The following is a 20449-nucleotide window of genomic DNA, read 5'->3' on the forward strand; positions in this document are numbered from 1 at the left end:
ATGGTGATGGTAAGAAACTTACAATATAATTATAACTTTTTTGAGCCTATGTCTTGATAAATCTCAACTTAACATGCTTAATGCCACTCATTGTTGGAAGACAACTTGTACTCGACATTGCAATTATTTCAATTGTGTTGAGATCAAGTACAATTTTTAACAGTCATTTATAAATAACCTCTCCTCAGCTGAAAAGTCCAGTGGCAAATCCAGCAGTAATGAATCTAGAGGAAGAGATTCTAGGGATTGTGAAGCTAGCAGTGCCAGTGTTACTGCAAAAGATGATAACCAAAGCATTTCAGCTGAAAACATTGATGGTGATGGTAAGAAACTTTTGCTATACAATATGCATTCAATGCTCTATAAAATGCAAGTTTCTCATTAGCTTGAAAATCCGGTGTACAAAATTGAAATTGCTGGATAGGTATATTATCACCCAATACTCAATCACATTATTTCACTTTAGTAGACCGTTAAGACCATTGTAACTGACATGTTCAGCAAAATTTATGTTTCTTTGTATTTTGAAAAAGCATAAAAACCCAACATATTTTAAAGCATGTTTTAAGTTGTGGAGTCAACTTTTATTTTTAATTAACAAAACAAAATATCTTAAGGGAAGGGGTATGAGCGTTTGGACAGTATTTATTGTGGGACATTAGAGCACATCAGACATATCGAATTGCATTCTGAATACGAAGAATGTCATTCTGATATCAAATAATTTTGATTTTTGAAATTACGCAATGTAATACACATTTTATGGCAAATCATTAAAATTGATATTTTGATATTTAACAGTACTGAAGTAAACTTTATAAATCTGATGATTTATACTTAACGTAATATGTAGGTGGGGTGAAAAGCCGACGATCAATTGAAAATTTTGACCTTTCGTATTGAAGATATGGATTTTTTCCCAAAACACCAAAAAAATTAGGTCTTTTGGGGAAAAATCCATATCTTCAATATGAAAGGTCAAAATTTTCAATTGATTGTCGGCTTTTCCTCCCAGCTACCTACACTTTAAGAATATATCATTAGATTTATAAAATTTACTTCGAGGACTGTTATATATCAAAATTTGAAAAATATCAAATTTTTATAATTTGTCATAAAATTTGTATTATATCGTGATTTTCAAAAATTAAAATTATTTGATATCAGAAAGACATGCTTCAGTATTCAAAATGCAATTCGATCGCCTGAGGTGCTCTCATGTTCCATAAAAAATACTGTCGAAACGCTCAAAACGCTTATTCTATGCTCAGTATTGTAAATGCAGCATTTACTTGCACTGAAAAAGAATGGTTTAGAATACTACATTGTTAGTGCCACTTACAATATTTTTGCAGGCAACAGCAAAATTACATACACTTAAAGCCATAATGTGTGATTTGCTCCACAGTGACGTCCTCAATTTTTCTTGAATTTTTACTTTTTGCATGATTGTAATGTCCAGTGGTGTACTAAAATACCGCATGAAAGACTGAGCCTGAAGTACTTTATTTACAGTAAAATTGAAGTTTTTATATTAAATCTGGAGATCTCTGGTTTTATTCCGAGATCACCGATTGAGTGATGGCTAAACACATCGCATGGGTGTGTATCATTTAATTATGGTGTATAAACTATGTGCATATGATCGGCATATCGCTATTCGTCTTACATCTTGACATATAAACAGTGTGCATATCACTATTCATCTTTTGCCTTGTTTGTACATCCCAGATAATCCCAAATATACGTTAATACACGTATTGTAGGCACTGGAATGAAATAGCAATTTTCTTTGTTTTATCAATTGTGTGGTTCAAAATTAAATGAGGGCAATGTGATCAGTGAAACTAACGTTTAAATAGGAATCTATTCTTTATGCAAATCACACATGGCTTTAAACACCGCAAAAATATTCAATTTCAGAACATCTTTAAAAAACTTTTTTGAGTCTATATATATCTTGATAAATCTCAACTTAACATGCATAATGCCACTCATTGTTGGAAGACAACTTGTACTCGACATTGCAATTATTTAAATTGTGTTGAGATCAAGTAAAATGTTTACAGTCATTTATAAATAACCTCTCCTCAGCTGAAAAGTCCAGTGGCAAATCCAGCAGTAATGAATCTAGAGGAAGAGATTCTAGGGATTGTGAAGCTAGCAGTGCCAGTGTTACTGCAAAAGATGATAACCAAAGCATTTCAGCGGATGGTGATGGTAAGAAACTTACAATATAATTATAACCAATGCACTGCAGGGTCTATTGTTCTGTTGTGTCCGATTTGAGTGCTGACATATTGGAAAATGTTGCCAATCAATATTCATGAGAGTGTACATTCAACGTCTAATTTTTGAAATTGTGTGACTTGTGCTTGTTATCATGTTCCTCCCATGCATTGAACATTGTTGAAGTAAAATGCCCAATGTGTGCATTTGTGCAAAAAACAATCCATAATTGCTATAATAGAACAAAGCGAAAGCATCTGGTATAACTAGAAAACTTCATCATGCTGTTTATCAGTAAAACAGAACTAAGATATCATAAATTTAATAAGCTCGATCAGTATCATGAATGTTGTCAGCAAAAACAGCTACTGTCTTTTATTATCTACCAAAAAATGTTTCAAAACATAAACAAGGCAGTTCTTGAACCACGAATCATAACTGCTTCGCGCCCGCCCACCCGCATGATGATGATGAGAGAATATTATTAAATGTGTATTACGATGTATTACGATTTATGAATACAGTGGCATATTTCTATATATTTAAAATGGAAGCAGACTTCATGCTAATAAACCTGGTTGCATTGCTAAATTTCAGTGAGTAGTTGTACCCGAGTCCAGCTCGTCCGAGTCTGAGCCAAGCCGTATCAGTTGTATCAGAATCCGAGCCAAGTCCGAGTCCTATTGTGTCCGAGTCCGGACTCGAGTCCAAGTCCAGGGTGATGCCGAGTCCGAGTCAAACAAAAATAAGACCAGAGACCAGATTCGAGTCCGGCTCGAGTCACGACTTGTTCAGAGTCCATACCCGGAATTGAGGTTGGGGGTCATTCAACTTGCATGTAGCTGACATGTATCTGCCTAGTTAGTGCCTACTGGCATTGCTTAGTAGGAACCAATTGTATAAATATGGGTCATTGGGTATAACAAAATGAAAAAGGGGTAATTGGGTATAAAATTTGAAAGAAGGGGGTCATGTGGTATTACATTTTGAAAAAATGGGTCATCGGGTAGAACATTTCCAAAAAATGGAGAAAAATTTTATACTTTGTTTCTAAATTTAAAAAAATTTAAATTTAAAATACAAATTTGCTGAAAAAAGGAAAATTCGAAAGTTTCCGAATAAATAGAAATTTGAAAGTTTCCACACCGCTCCCCCTATACACACCCACCCTACTAAACCCCACCCACCCCACCCCACACAGTTGACATTTCAAAGACTCAACCAACCAACAGTACACACTTTACTTCAAAGACCCATGCACATGAACAGGTCATGATAAATCCGGAAGGTAAAAACTATCAAGTATCAGATAGCAGTCATGTGGTGTGTGTGGGGGAGTGTGTGACACACTACATGTAAACGCACCATGCTCACAGTTAACTTGTGTACAGATGTTTAGATTTTTCGTATTGCCCAACACAAACATATTAACCGATCGATGCAAAATTATTAACCTCATTCATAACCCATTTTTTTCTCTTCACTTTACACAATACACAAATTTTCCTCAAAGGTTTTTAAAAATGTAAATTTTTACATTTTTGAACAGACTAAAACAGGACAAACCATAACAAAAGTGTGTATCATAATCTGTGCAAATATGGCAGCCAATGCGCACCCAGTTTGTTCAACGCACAACACAGCGCATGGAGGTTACTAATATTTACGTTCAACAACAATTTGTATGTGTGAGATATAATTCATAACCTCCTTGTATCACACCATATGTGCGTCCCAATAAAAAAGAACATTTTGCATTTTTTGGTTTTAAACCACATAGTTTAATTAATTGTTTCCCTTTATTTTTTTCGTAATTTTATATTTTGTAAATAATTTGTAAACAGAATAATTCTGGTTTAACCAGCGCACATAACCATAATCCTAATCCTAACCCTAATTATAACCTTAACCTAACCCTAACCCTAATGCAGGGTGCGCATGGTAAACCAGCTAGACTTGAGAGTATACCTTATGCATTTTAATGTTTAAACATTTTCAAATTCAGATGATAATATGATCCATAACTTTGATCATGACAATGGAAGTGATGCTGTTCACAGTGGCTATGAAAGTGAGAAGAGTGACGATGAGGAAAACATAAACAGCCATTCACCTGCATTCGGTAAGTTATGAACAGTACATTGGCCTATATACCCTTTATCAGTGTTGTAGTCGAGTCCACATCATCCAAGTCCGAGTCCTAGGTGTCTGAGTCTGAGTCTCTGACAATTTCTGATGTCCAAGTCCGAGTCCTCAATGTCAGAGTCTGAGTTTAAGTCCATGTGTCAAATTCAAGTCCCACCTGGTTTTCACTAATACAAGTGGCCGTTATCAACTAACCAAATTTTCAGTTCTATATTATTTTCTTGCAAATACATAATATTTATGTAGTTAACCTTGTAATTAGAGTATCACAGTAACTTATTATGCTTGTGCTTTGAAGCGGCAAAAGATGATTATGACTATCAAAAATATTTCACTGTGCAATTCAGGTGATAAGGATGGGGTCACTGGCATGTGCAGGGGGAGAGCACGACTCCCACTTTTGTCAGTAAGCCGGGGAAATTCACTCATACTCATAAAGCAGACTCATTTTGAATAGAAACTTTCGAATTTGACAAAGGAATCTATTCAGATGGGAACATAACAGATTTCTCTTCAAAATGATTTAGATATCCTCATCAAAATGACAATAAACTCAAATTTGATAAGATTGCCTTGTCATTTAAAACAATGAATATGTTCTTGTCAAAAATGTCTTAACTTACTAAATTAAGTAGTTTGTCTTGCTAAAAAATTTAAATTGTTTGTCTTGTCAGTGCACGGGGGACTAAACAGAATCTTCAAATTGAAATATATATTGGGGTTACCAATAGGGCAAGCGATCAAACCGAGTCCTTGAAAAAAGGATTCAAGTCCAGACTCGAGTCAAAGTCCAGAGTCCCAGCATGACCCTTTATCATGTTTATATAACCCCACTTTTAAACATTTTCTGTCAAACATTTTCTGTTAGCTGCATGGGTATAGGTACATTGTAAAATACATTTATTAAACGTTCAATAAAAATGAAGGAACAAGTAAATTAACTCACTGGACTGCTAATTACTTTCATATTATTGTAAAATGGACCGAGGCAATTGCATCGAAAAACTTAATAACCGGTAGGTTTGCATTGTAAAAGAAAACCTGTTAGTCAAATCTAAGTTGTGTATGTACTCTAGCTGTGTTGGAATTATAAGGACCATAGAAACTCTGAGTATTCAACATCGAATTTTGAATGTCTTCGATACTTATTCTATTCTACCTCTATTCACATACTATTTTCATAAATGTTTGATGACATAAAATGATTAACATATTATGTAGGATCAGGGATGAATGGTAGGATGAATGTGTCGAGGAAATATATAAATGAATTTACGTCATCAAACATAATTGGTTTAGAAGTATGATAATTTATAGATTGCATGGCTCTCACTAATACCCTGCTGGCAAGATTGTTTCCACCCTGATTTTGACATTCACTGAATAATACCACCCAACCCAAAAAAATATTTGGAACAAACCTGCCCGAAATTTTTTTGGTGTTTTTGCATATATCGGACCGACCGATACAAACTTCTGTTAACCTGATGATATATGTCCTGATCCATCCCGACCCGTGAAATTTGAAAAAAAAATTCAATCTGATCCGCTTTTGGTCCAATCAGTCCTGATCCAAATAGCAGTTATTCCTTTATGTAATTATACACAAAATTAGGGTTAGGGTTAGTTTAGGGTTAGGATCAGGGTTAGGATTAGGATTTGCTTACACAAAATAGCTTTTTCCAAACAGAAATCTAGAATGTCACATTGTTTGGGTTTTTGATTAACATAAATTACCCTACTGCAATTTTGTTCTGGAGCTGCTTATACACGCTGTTAAGTATAAAGTATCAAATTATGCAGAACCAAATTATATCCATAGCTCTTTCATTGTCTTAATTAATGGGTGATCATTTCTAAGAAATTAATTGCTTCATAAAAATATTTAACAGTGTGTGTGAAGTTTAGAGCTTCCTTGAAAGTATATATGTGATGCGATCAAGCAAAAATCAGTCGGAACTCGGCAATAATAAATTTTCAGTTTCTTACATGATAGTAAAACACATTTACACAGCTGTATTTTGCAGAAAACCCCATTGCAATCGAACAACCAGTTCCAAAGATATGAGCAATTAAAGAGTTTGAAAACAAGAGGAAACAAAAGGAAATGTTGCCTTTGTTTGGCTATGTCTCAAGATCAATATTTGCGAGTTCCGACTGATTTTGCTTGATCGCATCACATATATTGATGCATATTTGCACCATGTTTGCACAGTGTGCATATAATTATGACTTAGTTCTTAAGAACACTTTCAATGGAGAGTTTGTAAAATACAATGCTATTGGACTTGCTTGAATATTTCAGGTTCTTTAAGTCCTACCAGACACAGTACTCCAATCCAGAAAGCTGCCAGTAAAAGGAATGCAGGTAAGTATCAATATCATCATCATGATAGAATTTCTTAATGTCTATTTTGTTTCCCGAAACACATTTGGGCTATTCAATTTGAAATTCACACCTGGCTGTGGAAAATTTGCAGCTGAATTTAAGCCCATTTATGTTCAATTCCAGCTGAATATTTTCCAGCACAAAAATCAAGAGAACCGCCAAATTTGCAACGGACCTGCCTCACAAGCTTCAGCGCATTCAACGCTACGATAATACACGATGTTAATTTGAGATAGGCATTAACATTCATACACACAAAAATTTAATTTGCAATTAAAAACTCAATGTTTTTGAACGATTTTGAATTTTATCATGAAAATGCAGCGATGACGTCATTGGGTTAACGATTTTCCAACTGCTGATTGGTGGCTAAAATGGCCAAGGTTAATTTTGTCAGAAACACACATACAGGCGTCAACATGGGGGGGGGGAGATGATTGCATGGGCCACCCCCGACAAACTATTGGGGATTTACCCCCCCGATCCAGAGGATGATTTAAGCACTTCCCAGCAAGTCTTGCGGTTAGCACAGCTGTGTGAGTGAACATGACACCACTGCCGCCCCACTGCATACACACGTGCATGGTTAAATTTGAATTTGGACAGATATATTTACAATAAAAACACCTTCAAAAAAGTTGGTCGATTTCACATTTTATGTTATCTACAGAAGGTGTGAATTATCCTTCATGCATACATCACTTTAGATCTGAAATCGACCAAGTAATAATGACACACGGGCAATTCTAAAACAACATCTTTTGCACAGAGTTCAATGGGATTTGAAAAGTAAAGTGGCAGTTAAAACTCTAGTGATAACACTTTTACAGTGCATGATGGGGCTTCCTTAAATCATCCTCTGCCCCGGATCTATGCCTATGGTTTTTGGTATCATAATATATTCTCATTACCATCCTGAAATGTGACACTCCAAGTCGATGTATTTCTGAAGGAATTGTGAAATAACAACATTATTATTAATTGGGTTACCAATAATATAATATCTGTGGCATTTTAGAATTCTGGGTAGTAAATTTAGTCACTTTAGCAACTAGTTTGGTTCTGCTCCCTCCACACAAACAATGTTTACAAGTAATGAAATATCTGTGGCCTTTGGATTTTAAATTGCGATAAATTTACTCTCTTCAGCAGCTAGTTTGGTTTTCACAAACATTGGTTTTTTATGTTTATTAGGTTGTGTGTGGTCTTATCACTTCATGACTTGTATTTTTCAAATTTCTACTTTTGGCACCATTGTAATGGCCATTGGTGAACATAAATGCCCTGTGAAAGACTAAGCCTGAAGTGCTTTAATATACAGTAAAATTTCACATTTATAATAAAACCGGGTCTGCACGTTTTTATTTTGAGCTCACTGATCGAGTGCTGATCTAATGAATAAACACATCACGTGCGTGTGTACATTCAATTTTCCTGATACATTGAATCAGTGACGTTCCATATACCAGTAGACTTCGGTTGTATAAATGCGCTTTTATAAATGCGCACGTGACCAGATGGCCAGCGCCATATTTGCATTACATCACTGTCAATCACTGAAATGGTGACCATTGAAGGAGTGGCTACAGTTGTGACCTTGTTTCGTGGCTAGCACTGGCAAGGAACATATTGGCTGGAGGTTCGATGCTATAAATTTGCAAGGATAAATCATGGATATCAACGGATCATGATTATTGCACAGCACCCCTCATGTACAAACATAACTAATGTTTATTTATTTATTTTTATTTATTTATTTATTTATTTATTTATTTATTTATTTATTTATTTATTTATTTATTTATTTATTTATGCGATGAAAAACGAAAACCCTGTTCTATTTTGAACAAATTGGGAAACAAATTTTTCCTGTACAAATGAATGCCGACCCCAAATTTCGGAAATTTCAGGACAATTTTTTTTTTGTATTTTCTCAAATTGAAATTTATTTACTGATTTTTTGGGTTATTTAAAATTTTTTTTTTTTAAACCAACCGACCGACCGACCCTACTTGAAAGGTCCGTTCGCACATAGAACAGGGTTTCTCTCTTCCTCACCTTACTTATAATTTTATAAATATTATTTGTCCCCCCCTTCCCCAAAACCACCCCTCCCCTTTTACACTCTTTAAATTAATTGTTTTTTGCTAACTTTCCCTTCCGTGTAAAGTAAAACTTTATAAGCGGTTGAATCAAACTGAACAAAATTGACGTATACAATTACAATATACCATGACAATAATATGTGTATGACGAGATCTAACTTACTAGCTGAATAAAACTCAAACCATGCATCACATACGTGATTGTACGTCATATTGTCATATAACGTAAGAGCGTGATGTATAGTATACGAGTCTTCCAGCCGGGATGATTAGATCATGTACAGTCATCTACGTGTTTATACTCTAAATTGTACGTCAAAAGGTGACAAAGGGCGTACAGATTACCGATTTAGCATGGGGGACACAAAAAGGTACTTAAAAACACATTTTGAATTTGTTTTTTGTCCATTTGCGAACGAATGAGTAAATTAGAATTGAGGAGGTCGGGCGGGGACATCTAGCCTATTAGTTTGAGAGGAACATTAAACCGAAATTAGAGTTAAAATTAGGGTGCAGAGTTATGTTCATTGGCGGCGGTACGGGGGGGATACTTATCTTGACTCCCAAATAAATAAATCCATGACCCCTTCCTTCCGAAGAAAATGACAGCCCCTAAGTTCCCTACGTGCAAACATTATCAAATAACATCATCGGCAGCTACCCAGTTCTGACCTTAATGCCAGTAAGAATCACATTTCGTCATCAATATGGCCAATTGCCACGCCCATTTAGCACGGAAATAATGAAATATAACTTTTTAAATCAGCTATATCTAGCTTTTCCGTCATAATTTTTTTTTCTCCGTAATGGAAACTCCACATAAAGAGTTTGTGGTTTGGGTCAAATTATTTTGCCCTTTGCAATCAATGCCACTATTTTGCAAAACCAATTTTCCTTGTAACCTGTCATTTTTCGCCTATACTTTTGCGTGTGGAATTTGTGCACATCCGGGTACCTTACATCGTTTAACACGGTATGGCGACTTGTAGATGTCACGTGCGCATTTATAAATGCGCATTTAAATATACAACCGAAGTCTACTGTATTAGCCACTTGCAGTTCCGCCATTATGCACTATATGCGGGAGAGCCTCGAACTGGCAGCATACATGAAAGGAAGAATTACGTAACCTTACACAGAATGTTATATGACTGGTTCAATTCCCATTCATGTATGCTGCCAGTTCGAGGCTCTCCCCGCACATAGTGCATAATGGCGAACTGCAAGTGGCTAATACACTTCTGTATGCATATCGCTATTCGTCTTACGTCTTGTTCGTACATCACATCTGCTGCATGTAGTTCTGCCAATAATCATGATAATCATACGATTGGCGAGTTTATACACACATTGTATGCGCTGTCCGTCTTGATGTATAATCTAAAATTTATATCAAAATTCATCTTATGTCTTGTTTGTTCGTCCTACTGTCTGTCCAATTAATTAGCTGTGTGAAACTACGCCAATATTCATGAATATATCACGTTCAGCGAACTGATACACACATTGTAGGCACTGGAATGAAATAGCAATTTTCATCGTTTTTTGGCTCGTCATTAAAGGGCATTATGTGATTAGTAGCTATCAGTGAAATCTAACATTTAAATAGGAATCTATTCTTTATGGAAATCACATATTATTGCTTTAAGGGTCCAACTTGTTGCAGACATGAACTTAATCTCCAAGACATATCTCTGGACAGGGGGTGTAGATTTCAAATGTACTCGCCCATGTAACGTACAACATGTGAAATTCACAATCCCTGGCCTGTGTCGACAATTAAGAGCTACTAGGCGGTTAAATAAAACCACCGAGATAAACAGTTTGTTCATATATAGTGTCAGATAGAAATTGACTATTTTGAGAAGAAAACAACACGCATGTTTTATCAAGTTCTTAATATTAACATTTTAGGGAGTCTTCATAGTCACCACAACAGTACTACATGTGACCAACCTGCTGGGAAAAGGATTGCTGGTAAGTACTGGCATTATATGCATTTTAGGATATACAAAATAAAAACTCATATGGGTCCATAATACAGTCACACCGCGACATGTGAAGTACGACAATTAAATCTTCACTTCTGCACTTTTGCTGAACCATGAAATGGTCTCAGCCTATACAGTATTAGTCTAACTTAGTTATTCCTTCCTTACTTACTTTATACTCAGCAACCTTTTGATCTGAAATGGACATAGGTGGGATGAAAAGCCGACGATCAGTTGAAAATTTTGACCTTTCGTATTGAAGATATGGATTTTTTTTACCAAAACCCGGGCCCAAAACACACACGTCTTTTGGGGAAAAAAATCCATATCTTCAATATGAAAGGTCAAAATTTTCAATTGATCGTCGGCTTTTCCTCACAGCTACATACACTTTAAGAAGATGTCATTAGAGTTTATGAAATTTACTTCGAGGACTGTTATAAATCAAAAATTTGAAAAATATCAAATTTGAATAATTTGTCGTAAAATTTGTATTAATATATCGTGAATTTCAAAAAATGAAAATTATTTGATATCAGAAAATAAGACATGCTTCGTATTCAGAATGCAATTCGATACGTCTGAGGTGCTCTCATGATAAAAAATACTGTCGAAATGCTCAAAACGCTCATTCCAGATCCCATAATGTGCTTTAGTTTTGTCAAAATCTATGATTATGATTATTATAATGGAAAGTATATTATAGTCGATGTTCCCAGGGCAATTTAATGTTGATAACACAGTATATGGAGTATGTGGCACACAATGGCGACATTGGCATTGGTAGTAAATGCCACTGCTTTACCTCAGTTGGTCAGCTCAAAATTAAAAGGCGATGTATATGACAGTAAAACCTAGCATTTTATGGAAAAGAAATACTAATCTATTTTTATGGAAATGTTACAATATGGCTTTAATGCACTTCTTTTACATTTTTTCACTTGCAGTGGAACATATGGAATCTGAAGAAAGTTTTCTTAACCTGACTTCCAGAATGGAAACAAGAGATGATGGGAAGGCCAAGTTTTTACGACTGGCCTTTCGAGAAAACACATATATGTTCCCCTGCAAAAAAAAAGGAGACAGCAGGGGAACTATTCAACAGAATATCAAAGTCAATCACCTACTTTAAAAAAAGGCCTTTTGTTTTAAAGTACGCAGTGCGCGATGATGAGGGCACCAAGATATGGGTCACCATGACCAAGCGTTCGACAGTGGATGTTGCCATCTTGTATTCAGCAGCAAAAAGCTTCACTGATTACGTGAAAATTATGGAAGGTAAGTTTTTTTCGTTATTTATATCATTAAGACCTAAATAATTCCATTAAATTCCTTATTAGGCCCTTCACAATTGATCCCAAGTTTACTGTTCAAGATTTAAACAATAGGACGAGGTGACTTTTAATTATTAATTATCTATTATTTTCTTTATTTAGTACTAGTTATCACAACCAATTATCAACCCATTGAACCATAGATGTCAAAGAACAGGGATGAAGACCGGGATCATAATTCTTATAAAATACTTATAGCATGCTGATCACTCGCACCTGTAAGATTTAGCATCTTTTAAAGAGCGGTATTGTATCTGTGATTGCAGACATACACAGGTGATGGATGAGTGCAACCTGCGTATAGTGCTGGGCGATATATTCCAAAATTGTATTCATCTAGTGCTATGGTAGTTAATCCTGTTACCTCGTCACTTCTAAGGCAAATTGTTTAGGTGTAACAATTGAAATGGCAGATATGTTGGTTCTAAGCTCTAATCTGAGGGACAGGTTTTAAGTTTGAGTCCACAACCATTTATACCTATCACCTGTTTTATTATATACCATGAGAGCGCCCCATGATACCTTATAAAGGGCAGAATTTTATTTAAATGAGGTCGAGTGACATAGTAATTTAGTATTTGATAGGGTCTATACAAAGACTTAATTGGGATTTGCATATTTTTATACTTCTTTAATAGCTCCAGAGGAAGTAGTGTCTAGTCAGCGTGAACAAGCAGTAGACCCAGAAGCAGAAATACTTGTGGATCTGAAGGTGATAATGGGAGTGAGTGATGTGAGTGGTTCCAAGATACGCACTACTCGATCAGTAAGTATAACGGCAATAATTAATTCAGTCAGTACTAGCCTGGAAAATGATATTCAGTACTATAGATGTGATTTGATTGGTTTCTTGCTCATAGATTTTTAATTGACAGCCTCTGTTAATCAACATTCATACTATCATACAACCACTTGCCAATCAGAAATAGCAAATACATGGAGTGCATAAATATTTTGTACTTGCAGGCGCGCGCAGTTTCAGTTTAACATACAATGCGCTGTGCATTCGCTGTTAGAGTTTCAAGTCATTTTGTGCTGACTGGATGTAGATATATAAACTATATCAGTATTTTTGTAAGGTAAAAATTAAAACCCAGGGTGGAGGGATCAACATGAGACTTTCTAAGTGATGGTGGTGTGGGGACGTGATCCAAAACTTGCTGGGGGCAACTGGGTGTTTCCCCAAGCCCCCATGGCACCACCACTGATCTTTTCGGTTTAGATATTTGACATAACAAGTGCCAAAAAAGTATCAAGTCTAAATTTAGTAACATTTTGGTTTCGGTTCTGGTAAAGAGAACAAAAGGGGGTAATGGGGGGGGGCACTCACATCAATGGTCTGTACGCATGCGTAGCCAAAAAAAAAAAGTAAAAGGGGTGTTTCTTTAGGCAAGGCAAGTTATGCGTGTGACACATTTAGAGTCTAAAAACACTGATTTTCAAGAAAAAGGGTAGTTTTCTGAATCTAAACAACTTGTTTAGGATACCTTTTCAAATAAATTACCTTAATAAGGGGCTAAATTTGCTGATAGGGTAAAACTTGTTTAGGGGGTGTTTGAAAAAATTTGGTCACACATGCATACACTGTCATATTTGAGTGGTCCCCTGGGGGGGTAATTTGGTGAGCATATCTAAATAAGAGGGGGTCATTGGGTGAGAAAAAGTTGTAAAATGGGGGTCAATGTTACTGTACATCCCCATCACCCATTTGCATTGTGTGCCCACCAGGGAATCAGAAGTCCTGTCCAATGACTATGATAGTGTTCTTCTTTATCACAGTTTTTAAAAGGCCTAAACGTTGTTCATTGCAGAAAGTACCAAAATGGACCGAGGAATGTGATAGCATAATCACAGGGTCGCCTAATACACATGACAAATTTCGAATCATCCGGAAGCAGGCCCAGTTAATATTTGGGGAGGATTTTAAATTTGTTGCAGCAAATCCTGCTGTGATGATTTGCCCCATTACAATGTGTAGGAAAAGTAAGTGGGTCTATTATATATTTTATTGCTCACTAATTATATCCTGTAGGCCTAAGTTTCTTGTACAGATCTAACTATTTAAAAAGGAACATAACATGCTTGCCTTCATAAGGTATATTTACGATTTAAGGCTATTTTAACATCTGATGATGTCAGACGTGATATTTTTGTGTGATGGATTTAGAAGAAAAAAATGAAACAGCGGAAAAAAATGAAATTTATTCAATCCAGCGGGAATAACACGCAAAAGGCGGGCGATTTTACTAATGCCTGTGGGAGCTTTAAGACTAACTATTTAATTGAGGTGGCCTAACAAATAATTTAGATTTTTCGAAATTCACAATATAATACAAATTTTATGGCAAATTAATAAAATTTGATATTTTTGATATCTAAGTCCTCAAAGTAAACTTTATAATCTAATGATATATACTAAGTGTATGTAGCTGGGATGAAAGGTCAACCATCAATTGAAAATTTTGACCTTTCCTATTGAAGATATACATTTTTTCCCACAAAATCATAAAATATTTTTGGTGTTTTGTGGAAAAAATCTATATCTTCAATACGAAATGTCAAAATGTTAATGATGGATGCTTTTCATCCCAGCTACATACACTTTAAGTACATATTATATTAGATTTATACAATTTACTTTGAGGGCCGTTAAATTTCATAAATATCAATTTTTAATCATTTGCCATAAAATGTGTATATGAAAAATTTCAGAAAAATCAGGACATTGCTCCTTTTCAAATGGAATTCGAAATGTCTGATGAAGAGTGCTCTCAGTTCCCACAAAAAAATATGTGAAAACATCGCTATCTGATTCCTTAATGTAAAAGTGTGAAAACCTCACTCTCATAAAGAGTGAGAAGAGCAAAATCACTCCAATAGAATGAAAATATTTACAAGATCGATATAAAGGGACATTACTCTTTTTCAAGTAGTGTCCCTTATACCTTGAGTGGTTTCCACTTGAGTGATATCCACTCTTTTAGTTTGATTTTCACTCTTCTGACTACTCGCTCTTTCAGAGAGTGAGTTTTTTTTAACTCTTTAAACACTTCTATAAACTTCTACATCGTTTGCAAAATCTTTCTCTCATTTCTTACAGAGCATATCATAGTTAATCATCTGAACAATATATATACACTCAAAAGACACATAGAGACACATTTGGGACGAGGGGAGAGGAAGTGGACAGCATGATCCGGCTGGTCATCAAAATCTTTAACATTATCAGCCAGCGCCCCCTCATACCTGAGGGAGAATTATCTGAAGAGAGGGAGCAGATGGCACATTACACTCATCTGGTAGATATATTTTGTACATTACTTCCTTTTTGTATAGGCTGTCATATTCGGCATGACTATTGTAGGTCACTAGATACTCTTAGTCCCTCTCAGTGCAGGTTATTTTAATATTGTGATCAAAAGATCAATCGGCCTATGTAATACTGAATGGAAGGGAAAGAAGGAATGAATAAATATAGAAGGCGAACAAAAAAGTTGTTGGTTTGGGGTGGGATTCAAACCCAAGTGCCTCCCATGCCACACAAGAGGTCGCTCACTGGTCCTGGTAGCTAATGGTGTTTCGCTGGCCCAGCCAAAATATCTGTTGGTATATATATATACATGGAAGTAATACTTCCATGGTATACAGTAAGCCAAAAAATTAAGGTACCAGTTGTGTTCACCCCTGTATATCCTAAATAATGACAAATATGTCAAAATTAAAACAAGCAGCTAATACCTGAGCTCTTTAGCTCTGATTCAAGACCCTATTTGTTGAAATTGGTTGAGAATTAAAGCAACGGTGACCTAAAGCCTACTGAAAAGACGAAATCAAAAGTTGCACTTTTGTGTTCTAATCAACGAAAACATGACGCTAGTTTTAACGTGCTAATCAATGGAGGCACGGCGCTGGTTCCCTTATTCGCGAACGCTTTGTGTACAAATCAATAGCGCATGCATGGAACGGAAGAAACTGCAACTTTTATATTGGCACCTTCCTTGGGGTTTTGGATCGCCGTGCCTTTATTATTTGACCAATTTCAACAAATGAGGTCTTAAATTCGAGCTAAAAGATTCAGCTATTGGCAACTGGTTCCAATTATGACATATCTGCCATTGTTTAGGATATACCGGGGGTAAACATAACTGGTACCTTAATTTTTTGGCTTACTGTATATGACTTATGGTGATTGCGTCATCAGACAACCTTGGCTTGTTTATCAGTCCCACATCAGTATTATGATGAACCCTCTAGTCACGTAACCGCCACTCCACCAGACAATGGGAGGGTGCAAATTATTTTGATAACATTGTCGTTCATTGAAATTTAAAAACAACCCTTTCTCTTTAAAGCAGACATTTTGACCTCCAAAACAGGATTCACATTCATTCTCTGAAAAGCCGGGGGGGCACTCACATAAATGGTACCCATGCGTGACCAACAAAACAAGTAAAAATGTTTTTTTAGGCTAGGCAAGGCAAGTTACGCGCACGCATGATGCATTTAAGGTCTAAAAAACACTGATTTTCAAGAATAAGGGTAGTTTTATGAAACTGAACAACTTGTTTAGGGCAGGTTGATCATTTTATTTTGAATGTCCTAGTTTCGAAGTTTAGTCCTATTAACTTACCGTTGAAATTATACTTTTCATTTTCAAAAGTGCATGGGGCTTCCAGGGGGCTTCGCCCCCATGAACCCCCATGAGGTGCTCTGCCCCTTCAAACCCCGCTGGGGGATTAAATCCCCCAACCCTCAATGTAGGCCGTACCACTTTTAATTTGCTTCCGACCGGCTTGGTTAAGGGTACCTTTTCAAATTTTTTGGCAAATTACAAGTGCAAAAAAAGGTACATTGTTGCATTCTTACTAGCCAAAAACTCATTAGTTTAGGGTAAAACTTATTTAGGGGGTGTTTCAAAATAATTTGGTCACACATATGTACACTATCATACTTGGGTGGCCCCCTGCCTGTGCTGAAAAGGACTCATAATTCATGTTTTTCTGGTCATGCATGTGTAGACTGTGAAACTTGAGTGCCCCCCGACTACACCCCTGATGTGAACTCATTTTAACATAAAAATAATGTTTTCATGCTACCTGAAATTTAGGTGCTAAAAAACGTAAAAATATGGACAAAATTTATTTCACAAATCCAAAAACAAGTTGTTGAAAATATCGAACTTTACTAAAAAAAAACTTATCTCACCGAGGAGTAAAAAAATTGTCTCGACGAGGTGTTTTAAGAAAATAATTTGCTTCATTGAGGTGCTAAAGAAAAAAAGTTGTTTCACTGAGGTGTTGAAAAAAATATTGTCACAACCCCAATACCCAGCCCCCTTTGATATCTATTGGTGTTTCCCTCATACATTTGCATCAGGTTTCTTCTCTTTGGCAGCCATCAATCTATTCTTGCACACATGTAGAGAACCTCTTTGTTGTTTCACGTGGAAACAAAGAATTGATATTAAAAATTAGAAAATAATGTAAACATTTTTATCCCTTGCAGTTCACAACTCCCACTTCCACGGACGATGCTGTATGGGACATTTGAGAATGCAGTAAGGTGCTGAACATTGTCTGATCAGCTTTGTTCTGATGGAGTTAACTCATGTAATTACGCAAAACAATGTTGTTTAGGTACCAATGTATGATTAGTATGAAGGTGAAGTAGCACATGGCTAAAGTTTATTTGGCTTGTAAATGGCGATAAAATGAGACTCATAATATTGTGTAATAACATGGAAAGATGCGCTATTTACGCATTGTGTAATGTGTGGGTGGCGTGTGCTTACTGAATATATGTTAGCGAAGTTGTGACTTTATTGACACGCGCAGTAACAAAAACAAATAACTTTTGCTAATTTACAAGCCAAACAAACTTTAGACAAGTTAATAATAAGATCTTAATTCAATCAGGCCAAAGTCTGCAATATAATGAAATTGAGATATAGGTAAAAATGAGGAGCAAAAAAATGATAGAAAACATTTTAAAATGGGCACTTAAAAAGTCCATAACAACCAAGGGATGTGGTGCCGCCATCAGTAAGTTAATTATGAGCAAGTTGGCTGCATTGGAAAAGTTGTATTTTCAAATTTCCAACTTTGGCCTGAGTGGCTCAGATTGTGTCACAATATAGTAGCATAGGTTGAACTGTGAGCACAAGTAATGATCAAGTTGTTAGGAAAAATAAGAGCTCTAATAAGTATTTTTATATATTTTTGTGGAGGTCCTGATGTCAATGGCATATTTCCTCAGTTTAATAGCAAAACTTATATTGGCCTTTTCATGCAAGACAACATTGATGCTGCAAAATCGCGGGCAAAATCGCCGTATTGAATATGGCCCTGTAGAGCTCACTGGTAAAATTTAAAAAAATACACCTTCTTTATATACCGGTACTTCTGAATCTGTGATATTAATCTATTAATGTACTATTTGGCTTCCTCAAGACAGTAGTGTCTGCTTGTGATACACATGTGAACAAAGGCGGTGTATCTAGCTATTGGGTGCAGTCACTTCGCGCTGCATCACATGCTACAGATGCACCACCTTTGAGCATGCATGTATTACACAAGCTGATTGATATCAATGGTGAAACGGCAGTAGTTTTACGTTTAATAGAGGGTCGAAAATCACTGTGTCCACATAATTCAAATGGATCCAATCAACATTGTGTTAGGCATACATGTACATTATACATATGTATGATTGGTAAACACCCTTGGCTTGTCATTCAAAAGTGAGAAATGCTTTAAATGGACTTAAGTGGTGACATATTTATCAATGAATGAATTTATGAATGAATCCATGAAAGAATTTAATTCTCACTAATCATGCTAGATACAATAATGTACCCGAACTTCACTCCCATCATTGACAAAGAATAACAACTTATTTTTGAAGAACTTTTTCAGCGAATACTATTCAAAATAAACAATAACAACTTGAAAAGTCATTCGTGGTATGTGAGGCACACTGTTGCATCTATCGCTGGCGAGTTACGTAATTAATCGGATTAATTACCATAGCAATAGGTGAAAACAATTTTGAACATATCGCTGCACTACAAGCAGGTTACACTCATCACCTGCATGTGTATGTCTGCAATCATAGATTGAATACAATACTGGTCTTTTCAAAGATACTAATCTTACAGGTGCAAGTAATCAGCATGATATGGTTCAATGAAGAGGTACCGCGTGAATGTATCAGTGCAGCGCGGTATATTCAAAAATTGTTTTCACCTATTGCTATGGTAATTAATCCGATTATTACGTAACTTCGCCAGCGTATAACTCTGGAGTATTAGGCAGGTATTTGGCTCCGGGGTCACCCATATATGAAAGTTGTAAGCATCCGCGTGAAAGAAAACACAAATTTAGGGTGGTTTTGAAAAGCAAAACGAGGATCCGCGTGATTCACGATTAGGGTCTCAAAACACTCATTTTACTAATAAAGAAGGTTTTTTTTTTATCCTCGCTTAGAGTATTTTTTTTTAAATTACCCATTAATGGACATTAGTGGTGACATACTTATCAAGTTATTTGCAACAAAAGAGTGGATTCTGACCAATTTTACTAACCAGATCTTTAAAAAATCGGAGCTGAATTCAACAGCGCCAATTTTAAGCTTATCGATATCATCACTGTCACTGAATGACACTCTACTGACACACGTAATGTCTATCCTTGTTTAGGGGCAAATTTCAAACCAATTCCTCGCTTAGGGTGCTTTTATTTGGGTAAAATCCTTGTTTAGGGTTAGTTTAACAAATTTTCGACATCCTAGCTTAGGGTCATTTTTGCCCGGCATTTTTTAAAGTCAATTCACACGGATACTTAAACATTTTATACATGAGTGGCCCCGGGGCATTTTGGCCGGTTCTATGACGTCCATTCCTTCCTTTGCATAATTATATTAAACGTATGTTAGGCCTATAGCTTCTACAATAGACCTATCGTACGTTTGGGTGGGATTCTCACAAATTCATGTAGCACGTCCAAAAAGTCTTACAGACTGAAGTATATATCCTGTCTTGTGTTGTAAATTGCCTTATCTTGATACCTTGAAATGCTGTCTAGAAATTCACGCAGTCTCAAAATGCAAACAATTGAAATTCAGAAATTGCACCACATGAAAACAGTGATATTGTGTAATTGTTATAATGTTTATATTAATTTCGAGTACATTTTTTCATCTAGCATTACTAGTGAGGATTGAGATCTTAGATTGTAATTACTCATTGATGTATGAAAA

General features: G+C 35.8%; 1 protein-coding gene across 1 annotated transcript; it reads left to right on the forward strand.

Annotated features, from left to right (window-relative positions):
• The first annotated feature begins 1598 nt into the window (after positions 1–1598).
• Positions 1599–19054, forward strand: LOC140164351 (uncharacterized). The gene is made up of 10 exons (XM_072187627.1): positions 1599–1602; positions 2095–2220; positions 4235–4351; positions 6680–6742; positions 10783–10845; positions 11807–12137; positions 12832–12959; positions 14005–14176; positions 15294–15492; positions 17699–19054. The coding sequence occupies exons 1-6, from the start codon at positions 1599–1601 to the stop codon at positions 11989–11991; spliced, it is 558 nt and encodes a 185-aa protein (XP_072043728.1). The 3' UTR covers positions 11992–12137; positions 12832–12959; positions 14005–14176; positions 15294–15492; positions 17699–19054.
• Positions 19055–20449: the final 1395 nt, after the last annotated feature.

Source organism: Amphiura filiformis, chromosome 1 (genome assembly GCF_039555335.1).
Source record: "Amphiura filiformis chromosome 1, Afil_fr2py, whole genome shotgun sequence".
In the NCBI taxonomy this organism is placed as follows: Eukaryota; Metazoa; Echinodermata; class Ophiuroidea; order Amphilepidida; family Amphiuridae; genus Amphiura; species Amphiura filiformis.

Bases quoted from the DNA above. Each gene is read 5' to 3' on its own strand.
- LOC140164351 (XM_072187627.1), top strand. The intron at 2,221-4,234 runs GTAAGAAACTTA...TTTCAAATTCAG, and splicing joins CATTTCAGCGGATGGTGATG to ATGATAATATGATCCATAAC. The intron at 6,743-10,782 runs GTAAGTATCAAT...TTAACATTTTAG, and splicing joins TGCCAGTAAAAGGAATGCAG to GGAGTCTTCATAGTCACCAC.